The sequence below is a fragment of the Aplysia californica genome, unplaced genomic scaffold (genome assembly GCF_000002075.1).
Source record: "Aplysia californica isolate F4 #8 unplaced genomic scaffold, AplCal3.0 scaffold00141, whole genome shotgun sequence".
Taxonomy (NCBI): domain Eukaryota; kingdom Metazoa; phylum Mollusca; class Gastropoda; order Aplysiida; family Aplysiidae; genus Aplysia; species Aplysia californica.
Window position 1 is genome coordinate 1,226,507 of NW_004797411.1, and position 10,743 is coordinate 1,237,249.

Consider the following 10,743-nt stretch of genomic DNA (forward strand, 5'->3'; position numbering starts at 1 on the left):
GGAGGAGGAGGAGGAGGAGAAGGGGGGAGGAGGAGGAGAAGGAGGAATAGGAGGAGGAGGAGGAAGAAGAAGAGGAGGAGGAGAAGGAGGAGAAGAAGGAGGAAAAGGAGGAGGAGGAGAAGAAAAAAAAAGAAGAAGACTGATGAGGCTATATGAAGTAACAAACCATCTTCCTCTTCCCCCTCATCTCCAAGATCAAACACAGGTACCGCATCGTTTGCCTCTTCGGTAGTTAGGCCAACAAATGTACTCGACTGTGACATCTGCGTGACGAGAACTTTGGCCACTTCCCCCCCTCCGTTGACGGTCTTGATCGAGGTACGTCTGGAGGCGTCGCCACCTGTGCTGGGGCCGGTACTTTGAGAGCTATTTCGTCTGATGTCAGGGAGAGGCGCTGGCTTGGAGAATGTTTGGTTGACATCTTCTTGTCTGGTGATAGAAACGAACATGTTATTACACAACGTGAACTAGACAAACTACAGTCGTGTGGGCTATATTGATACGCTTGTCATATTGTTATAATGAAACACATAACCGTTTTTATTTGTCCATATCAAGACTTTGTCAAAAACAGTGGTAAAAGTATCTATATATCTAATAGAGCTACTGTAGCCAGGGAAGTTTTTACAGAGCACGATCAAGGAAATATTATGATTCAAGACCATATTTTGTTTACAGAAGGTTAGAAGCCGAATATAGTGCGCGGCATATTTTAAACACATTTTTATATCTCACGTGTGAGATACCATCACCTTATATGTCAAGTGTGAAATATAATTTTATTTTACAGGAAGTGCAATGGTATAATTACTCAAAATATGGTATAAATCATGATCTACCACCGTAACTCATGAAATAAATTCTTTTTTATACTGAACTCATTTTTTACACTAAAAGTTCTCAAAGTATGCGTTCAATTCAATAAGCATGATGTTTCGATTAGAAAAAAATGACGGACTTACTTTTAAAAGTGATATTGCTCCAGCTGTAAACCATTTAAAATCTGCAGAAATCGACCACTTGGATTTTCCATTGTTGTGCGGTTAAAAATTCGTGGCGCGACTTATTGTCAAATACCTCCTCAACTTATTGTACATAGATTGTCCAGCTTCTGCAAGGTGACGTATATCAATTGTCTTAACAGATCAATATTTTGGTAAAGAACTGTTAGCTCTATTTTTTTAAATTCCTTCATAAATACTTTTTTTAAATCCTAGTGGGTGGTTTCTATTGATTTTAAAAGGTTTACAGCTGGGACGATATCGCTTTTTAAAGCCCGTCATTGTTTTCTAATCGTGAGATTATCTTTATTGAACGCATGCTTTGAGAACTTTTAGTTTTAGTTTTAGTGCAAAAAGTGTTCACTATGAAATTAATTTCTCGTAGCCTAACTAAGTTTGCTACTGAAAAGTGTCATGGTGAGCTGTGACGTAACCCATATGAGTATACAAAATGTGTGTGAAAAGCGGGAAGTGCAGTGAACAATTCTGTTTTCCACGTGAAGGAGGTTTCTAGTATTTTATATACATTTATGAATAAAAGGTTTTGTAATCTAGCCTCAATTGTTGTGGAAACTTATAATTGTAAAATTAAGACAAATTGAGACAAACAACTGTGCAAAGTATGTGTGACATTGAATCACAAGCTATAAAGATATTTGAGGATAAGTTGCGCCACGAATTTTTGACCGCACTATAGTATTTAATACGGAATTTTCTAGAATATAGCGTACAGGTGTTTACAAACATTTTGACCTGTTAAGACAAACTGATACAAGTCATAGAGCAAAAGTTGGAGAACCTTTGTGTGAAAGTTGAAGAGATATTTGACAATAAGTTGTGCCGCGAATTTTGACCGCACAGTAGAAGTATCATGCCACGTCTTTCAATAATAGAGCCTATGGCGCTGATTTTATTCCTGCAGAGTTCAATGGTTTTGGTTGAACCCTATACATAACCCAACAAAAGCCTTATAACCGTAAGTCGAGAGCTCATTACTATAGCTCATTTATTTCATGACGGCATGAAAGCCAGTGTCAAGAGCAATGATGGTATGTCTGGAGTCATTTGCGCGACGATTGGACTGAAGTACAGCTGTATGTTAGCACAAACACTTTTCAGCACCATGTTCTCAGTGTCTTGGTCTTACAAGGAAATGGCAATAAATTATACTTGTTTATACCATTCAAATAAATCCTCACATTTCACACATGAAATATAAGCTGATATCTCACGAGTGAAATTATAAGCTGTAAACAAAATGTGCATAAACTACTCCGAGCACTATATTCCCCTTCCCACGTTATGCAAGCAAAGTATTGAATTAAATCACAATATTATTATCCCTAGAGCGTGTTATATTTTTGCCCTCTATACAAAGAGGTTATAAATCGACGGTGAAAATCGCAAACGGCGTAAGTTTAAAAATACTAACATCGTTTTTTCTATATTTATTATCATAGAGCCACAAAGCATGTTCGGGGGCTCTCGTGGCCTAGAGGTTAAAGTGTTGGCCTCTTATTCAAAAGGTCCCGGATTCGAATCCGGGTAGCGACCGAAAAAAAATTCTTCTCTAAATTTGCCTCCTTTCACCTCATTTCCTGCTCTCTAGCAATGTTCTCTCGTCTGCTTTCGTCTCCTCTTTATGCCCCCACCCCCTCACCTCCTTTGCCTCTTCCTCTGGGCCCCTGACTCTTTCTGCAGCCTTTCTACTGCTACTCCTTCGTTTCTCCTTACTGCTGTCTTTCAGCCACACCCCTGATCTTCTGGTAGGAAAGATCTACACCTAGCCTTCTCGGACAAGGGCGAAAAATTTCGGAGGGCCCGGGTGCAATTTGTGCACGTTAAAGATCCCTTGGTGGTCTAAAATCGATAAGAGTAGGCTTCGGCCGCCAACCGGGCAAAATTCAAAATTTCCTACCAACTGAAAATATTAGGTGTGTCCCGCGCGCTCATATGACCTTATGCAGTTGCGAGCGCCGTAAAACAATTTACAAAAACAAAAACAAAAGCAGGTTCTGTTTTGATGAAGGAACAAAATAACCAATAGAAATGCGTGTGATTTTCACATGAGCAACCGGTGTATCCCTACTGAATCTCAATATTGGCAGAGCACACCGTGCAAGTCTGTTGAACAATACTGAGCCGTCCATGCTGGACGTTGGTTGTCACGAGGTATGTCTGGACCGAGTCTGAAGGAGTAACATGTTGGATCTTGCTTGGTAACTTTCCTTTATACACAAGATTTTTTTAGAGCATATTTTGAGATGGCTGCATTTAAGAAACTAGATAGGAAGTGATTGCAACTGTTTTGGGACACTTTAGGATTAAGCACGACAAAATCATCGTACAAAAGAATTTAGAAAAAGAGTCTTCGAGCATTGCAATATCGTCCTTGTGAACCCATCCTTTATAAACTGAAGCCCACAGAAGACTGTACAGTACACCTTTGCCTTTGCCAAGACGTGGACAATTTCAACAAAGAAAGATGAGCTGTGATGCAACAGAAACTCCCAAACAACTAAATGCCGCTCGTCTAAAGATCAAAAAGACAAAATACGACCATCTACAGTTCATGAAGCATGTTGTTCTGTTTGATTTACATGCATTTTAAGGTGCTTTACCATATTGAAAGGGTGGCATTTAGTGGATATTTTTTATTTGTGAAGCGTTAAGCATTCCAACTTTTGTTCAAAAAATTGTTTTTAAATTCTGATCATGTAGTAAGCGGGCTTACAACCCTGCCAATCAGGGCCAACCCGGGCTGAGAACGATACAACATTCCAACAAATATACCGAAATTCTCGATAAAGATTTCGGAACTCACTTGACGTAACTCGCACATGCCATGTCTCTTCTCACCCTGGGACCCCATGCGTAAAAGATGCCTTTGACTTACTCTTTTTTAGGGGGGGGGGGGGTTCCGAAATCTATTTTTATAGCTCGTTCACTTTCGTTTGACCGCTGTCAAAATAGGATAAAAACAAATCCCTTTCTGGGTCTTTGCATGCCGATCTAAAAGTGAAGCGACCAACATAATCTACAAGCACATTCATAAAAGTCACATTAAACTAAGCTTCTGATACGTTTTCTTTGATGTAAGCTTAAAGGGGATACAAAAAATAGTAGGGGATTTACAGAAGAAACCTAAAAGATATAAAAGTTGACACATTTTCCTCAACACCACACTTTAACGTTCCCCTAAAAGACTCGATTCAAGAGACGGGGTGAGTATTTTTCAAGACTCACGTGGGCCACATGGAGCACGTGGAGACGTCTTGGCAACCGGGAGATAAAATCCACAAGCTTACACAGACGACATGTGGGGGTAGGGTCGTTGTCTCAAAAATGAATAATGCGTAGGCAAGGCTACTGTAAGTAATTTATTTTAGTGATCCTGTGTATGCATCCAAAGAGCCGTTTTTAATATGGGGCCCAAAGAGAAAAACTTGTTTTATCACTGGATCAAGAATTTTTTCTTTTTTTCTTTTTTTTTGGGGGGGGGGGGGGGTCGCTGGCCCGCAGAGGTACAACGTAAAGTTTCATGGGGTTAGGTAAATTCCTGGATGAACAAAAGTGAACAAGCTATAACAGACGGTTGGTTTTGTTCAATTTATACTCTGCTGTTGTCAGCCAGTAAAATGCAATTGTAAAGCACCATGAGCGTGGTTATACCGTAGTCTATATCAGTGCTATATAAGTAGCCTTTCTTTTTTCTTTTCTTTGTAACTCAATAGTACCAGCAGCCAGATGTCACAAATTCAAACCGTGGACCTCCATCACCCGAGGAGAATGACTAGATCTTGACACGAAACCACGTTAACGTAGGACTATCCTCTCTCAAAAGAGAACATTATTTCTTACTGACAAAATCTTGGAACATCAGTTGAAATTATTCATGTAATTAACACTTATACATTAACATAGCGCAACTCGTGAAACTCTCACTTTTGCACGAGAGAAAGACTTAGTTATACCGTGTATCTCCCTAACCGTGTATGTTGCTGTCAATTCTGAGACCGCAAAACATGTAAGTCTGATTTTATAGATTCTAAACAAATATAATTATCCTTTAAAAGTACACAATTATTCAAGTTAACATACTTTTATTGTCAAAATCAAAAATACAATAACACGTTGGTAAAAATAACATTTTATACATTGTTTTGTGTTTATCTCAAAAGTAGTGTTTCAGGACTTAAACGGTTTGCGACTGTTACCGTTGAAATATAACTAAAGGTCTTAGCAGTGACGTCATGAGTGTCAAACGCGAAAGGCGCGCCGCCATTCCGGAGAGGAATAAAAGGCCAGACGGTGCACAGCAATACTTTTCAGTCACGGATTAATGATACTCTGCGAAGTCTTTTGATGTTGATTTCTTTTGTATGTGATTGGCCTATCGCTAAAATGTACTCATACTCATAGGGATTTTTGTAAATGTCTAGCTGTAAATGAGCCAGATAATCTTCAAATAATGGAGGAGTAAAATTCAGAAACAATGAATGAGATTGACTTCATGATTACTTGTTAAAATAAAAAACATAATTTTATTGAAATCTTTTGCTGTGTGTCGCTCAAACAGTATGTTGGGCTCTCATGGCCTACAGGTTACGGTGTTGGCCTCTCATTCAAAGGTTCTGGGTTCCGTTCCGGGTAGCGACCGAAAAATTTTCTTCTCTTAAATTGTCTCATTTCACCTCCTTTCCTACTCTCTAACGATGTTCTGTCGTCTGCTTTCGTCTGCTCTCTCTGTCCCCACACCCTCACCTCCTTTGCCCCCTCCTCTGGGCTCCTGACTCTTTCTGCAGCCTTTGTACTGCTACTCTTTGGCTCCCTCTTACTGCTGTCTTTCTGCCACACCCCTGATCTTCTGGTAGGAAAGATCTACACCTAGCCTTCTCGGACAAGGGCAAAAAAATTTCGGAGGGCCCTTGTGCAAGTTGCGCTCATTAAAGATCCCTTGGTGGTCTAAAATTGGTAAGAGTAGGCTTCGGCCGCCCAAGGGGTAAATTCAAAATTTCCTTCCAACTGGAAAAGTTTAATGTGTCCTGCGCGCTCATATGACCTTATGCAGTTGCATGCGTCGTAAAACATGTACAAAAAAACAACAACCAAACTGTATATCTAGATTAAGCACCTCAGACCACAACAAGGAGCTCTGCGGAACACCGGGGAGCAGCGACTCTATTTTTAACAACAGGGGGAAAAAATTGTCCACGGAACAGCGATTGCACTTAGCGAATAGCTCGTCTTGGTGTTATTGATCGTGGTATAGATGTGACCCGCCGACTGTAACATTTTGCTTATAATTTATTGAATACTACGTTCCATCGTAAAAATAATATCGAATTCGGAACCAGCGTAACAAAAATAACAAAATGACTCACGGGTGACTTTTTTCTTAACTGGATTTAGAAGATCGCAAATAAAAAGTATTTTTATCAAGACTGCTTCATGTAATAGTTTGGGTTTTTTAAAATCACAATTTAACAAGGAAGGACAAAGTTGTCAGTTTTAACTAATCTCGTTATAGACCCCTACAGTCAAATTGTGGAGAGGCGAGCTGTGACGAAGAATCCCTTAGAATTTTGCCGCCGTACGGGATCAAACTTTGCTTGCAAAATTTTAGAAATAGTTATCGCAGCTAAAACTGATTTTATTTTTGGAATCAGTGTATTAAAATAAGCCAAGTGGCTTCCGATGAACCTGATTTGATGCCAGGCATCTAAAATTTAGAAAACCTTGTCTTTGAATAGTAAATTTTTAATTTGAAGTCAGGTATCAAGGTCACCCACTGCGTTGTGCATCTGATGTCACAGCTAGTAGGCCTTCACACTGCACACTGCACTGTCACTGTACAGTGTACTGTATGGCGACTTGATCGAAAGACACTGTTATCCTTACCCCCCGGGGCGGTGCTACTGACTGAAGTGTTTTAGGCCATTCCCAAAGGGGGAACATTTTTAACATGTTCTTATGCACAGAAGAATTGTAAATGGTCTGATTCATCAATGACATGCTCATAACTGTGCCTGAACTGTTACAGGGAACTGTTGCTTTTCCTTTTCTATTCCTTACTATCGTCACTTCTCCTCTATTTCTTCGGTATGTTTGTCACCCTCTTGTGACCCGCTATTTCCGGGGTGCCTTGAAGCAGGCGTTGTGCTGTTGAAGCTCGTTTGGACTTCTCTGTTGACATCAACCCCTTGGCGCTCATATGACTTTATGCAGTTGCAATTGCCGTAAAACCTTATTGAAACTAAAAACACTGTTATCGTCTGTATTGAGATGTAGGTACCTACAGACCCCACAATAGTTTGTGGACATCTTTTTGCAAACAGTTAAGATGGAACTAAAGATTTCGTGATTAAAACAAAACAAAAAAACGGCCACAAAAAAACAACACAAAACACAACACAAAACACAACACAAAACACAACACAAAACACAACAACAACACACACCAAAACAAAAACAAAAACAAACAGAAGTCTCATAACAAGTGGGAGAGAACAATTTTGTTTTTAAAGCCAGTCATTTGTCCAATGACGCCCTTTTTTAAATCTTGAAAATAGAAGACTAAATGTAACTTAGAGGTATAGCTGTATTCGATACTGTGGGCGATTATACCAAGATAAACTGTAAAAAAGAAATTTAATACTAGTTGCTGTTCCCCGGTAAAATGACATCAGCAGACACTGTTCCCCGTCACTGCCGCCCTCTGGAATCAGGAATGTGACCGAGAAGCTGCTGGAAGTTTCAGCTGCAACTCCAGTACACTTTCAAAGCTGGCTCAACGGAAAAGAACCACTGTCGACGTTGTTGAGATGAGAGAATAGAAAGTAGCTAACCAGACGTAACTACCCACCAATAAGACAGGCGTAATATTCTGTCTCATGTGCGGAACCAATGCCAAACAGCATGTGCAACAACAACAGCAGGGTTTCAAGGAAGACGAGGTGTTGTGTAACCAAACACCATTGCCAATCAACGCCAATTTTAGAAAATATTGAGAAGGTCTAAGATAAACCGGCTATTTATCTAGATGTTGCATTTCAAAATGTTGTCAGTATATTTATTTTTTTTGCCCGATATTAAACAATGCTCTTCGGGTGTGCGTACAGGGTCCATACAATAAGTGATTTATAGTATCCCAGCCTATAACAATTAAGTTCTCATTTTGAGACAATAACGAATTGATATTTTAAATAATTTACCCTTTGTACTCTATGAAGACCTAGGCTTTGCATCAGTAGAAGGAGAGTGGAGATAACATGACATAAAAGCAATACATTTTGCAAGTATGAAATTGTCCTTTTTCTTAACAAACTCATTTACTCACTTTGTCTCCCTCCGCCCCTCCCCTACCCCTCCCGGAAAAAACAAACAATACCTCATATTACATATATATGTTCCTTTATTGTAGCCCCCACTTAAGTGCATTTATGTTTCCCTCAGTCGGTCAGTAGGTGCAGTATTGTGTATGCGTGCATGTTGTATGATTAAACTACAACAGCAAACAAAAAGAAAACTTAAAACATAAATGAACTGAGCTTCAAACTCTATGCAGACATAGGCGTTGCGGGGGACGAGCTGCGTGACAGAGCTGTTTCTAATCCTCTCAAAAATGGCGACAAAGTGAGCTGAGTTGGCTCACACAGCCAAAGTGAGTTTACATGGGTGACATCACAGCTACGACCTCTAGCACTATTATAACCGCTTTGCCTCAATAAAGAGTTTGCTGCTAAGCATGCTCACCGCGCCCAAATGAAGTGCCCAACACCACTCTTCCAGTATCCCTATAGCTGAGATTACGAGCAACTTTCTAAATTCTAGGCCTACGTTGCCTTTATTTTTTTTTTAACTAGATCTAGTCAAATGATGCGCACCATAGGCCTAGTGAACCGGGACTAGATATCTACGTCAGAATGCGGTGATGTATTTAAGTGCAAAGCTAGCAAAAAACTCCCAGCCTTTGGTTTAATTTTGTTGCACAATTTAAAATGAAAGTTAAAGTTATCTTTATTCTAATATAATGACATCATGTCATATAAATGCAGTTTCTTCATTTTTCAACTCTTTAATCGTACGTTTTCAGCTTGGTTTATATACTATACTTACGTTATTATTGTTTTGTTTAGGGTTTATTTCGCGGAAGGAGACATACGGATAGCACAACTTGTATTCAGTGTGTGGCTAAAAATAAAGTAGAAAATCCTTCTTCTTTTTTCAATTTTCACTCTGAAAAGAAAATTTTGTATGCATCTGAGATTGTTGGATGGATCCTCTTGTCCACTTGACTAGTCATTTGAACTTTGTTGTTCTGGACCTATTTCGTCAGTTGATATTAGTGTGGTTTGAAAAATCTATTACACTCGTTATGGTGGTAGACCATGATTTATTCTACTAGTGAAATTGTGTAATCGCTCGTTGAAACTCTTATCTACCTTGATAAAACTCGTGTAATAAATGTTTTATCTTCGATTTCTAGATGGCGTCTATTTATATCAGTTTAAGATTTTTCAACTTCCAAAGAGGACATACACAAACACACACACACACACACACACACACACGTACGCACGCACGCACGCACGCACGCACGCACGGACACAAACAACAGACACACATGCACATGTATACACACAAAAACAGGAACGGAAATACTATTTTAAAGATGTGTGTCTCTCATCCATTCCCTCTCACCTTTGAGAACTTTTCGCATTCGACGCTGTAGAATCGACATTATTTTCTCCATGCTCTTCGTTCAGACTTGCGCAGCTTCTACCATTCGACGTCACAGAAGTCTTTGTCGGTGATTGGCTCGAGCTGCGCCTCCCTCTGCCGCCGTTCAGGATTTTCTCTCCAGTCTCGGAGTAGTTGTGAAAAATAGTCCTCTCTCTTTCTTGTTTTTGCTAGACATCAAAAGCAATAGGATGTAATATATCTGCCATCAGTATCGGCCGTGTAACACTTTGGCACTTCTCCGGAGTTCAGAGAATTTTTTTTTTCGAGTATCTCGGCTTCTCTGCTAGAATGTTGCCTTAGTCCGGGTTGACCGTGACGGACATATAACCGGCTACTAAATGATCTAACTTGTGTCGATGGAGCGGTAAAAATGTCTACGTTAAATAAATAAATAAATGAATAGATAAAGCGATGAATAAATTAATAGAGGAGTAATAGAATAATTTGTCCAAAGACTTAGGGGAAAGCAAAATAGGCTAATTATTTGATAAATGAAAAACTGCATATTGTAATGTTTTGTTTTGACACCAACGTGCTTACGTGTATAAAAATTATTTGCTTGTTCGTTATTTTAGGCTGTGGTTTCTTAATTTAAGATTGTGGCTAATGTCACTGATGTTTGCCCAATACATTAACTTTTTTTTCCCCTTAGATTTTAAAAAATGTTTTGATACTCAATGATAATCGTGACAGTTCATTTCTTGTGAACTATCCTAACTATGGATGACATGCACAGAGAGGATGCTGGAAGACCACGTGCGTAAGATGAGTACCCTGGAGTATATGTTTTTATTACTCCGACAATGCTCAAAGAAACGTAAATAAAAAATGCATGTTTTTACACTTTTTCCAGACCAATTATTTTGACGATTCAAATTAAACATAACAGAATGTATTCAGCCCAGTCAAATCAAATTCCACCCAGAAAGTTCTAATACCAAAATAGAGAGAGCGACTGCAACACTAGGAAACCAAACATGTTTGAGGGTACGGGAGT

General features: G+C 39.3%; 1 protein-coding gene across 1 annotated transcript in view; it reads right to left on the bottom strand.

The window, feature by feature from the left end:
- The window catches only part of LOC106011569, a 25,552-nt gene that overhangs the window by 1,847 nt on the left and 12,962 nt on the right, over positions 1-10,743 (bottom strand). Inside the window, exons 5-6 of the mRNA XM_013081675.2 lie at positions 9,705-9,913; positions 167-429 (exon numbers count right to left, since the gene is read on the bottom strand). Coding sequence (XP_012937129.1) covers positions 167-429; positions 9,705-9,913 — 472 coding nt within the window. The remainder of the gene's footprint in view (positions 1-166; positions 430-9,704; positions 9,914-10,743) is intronic.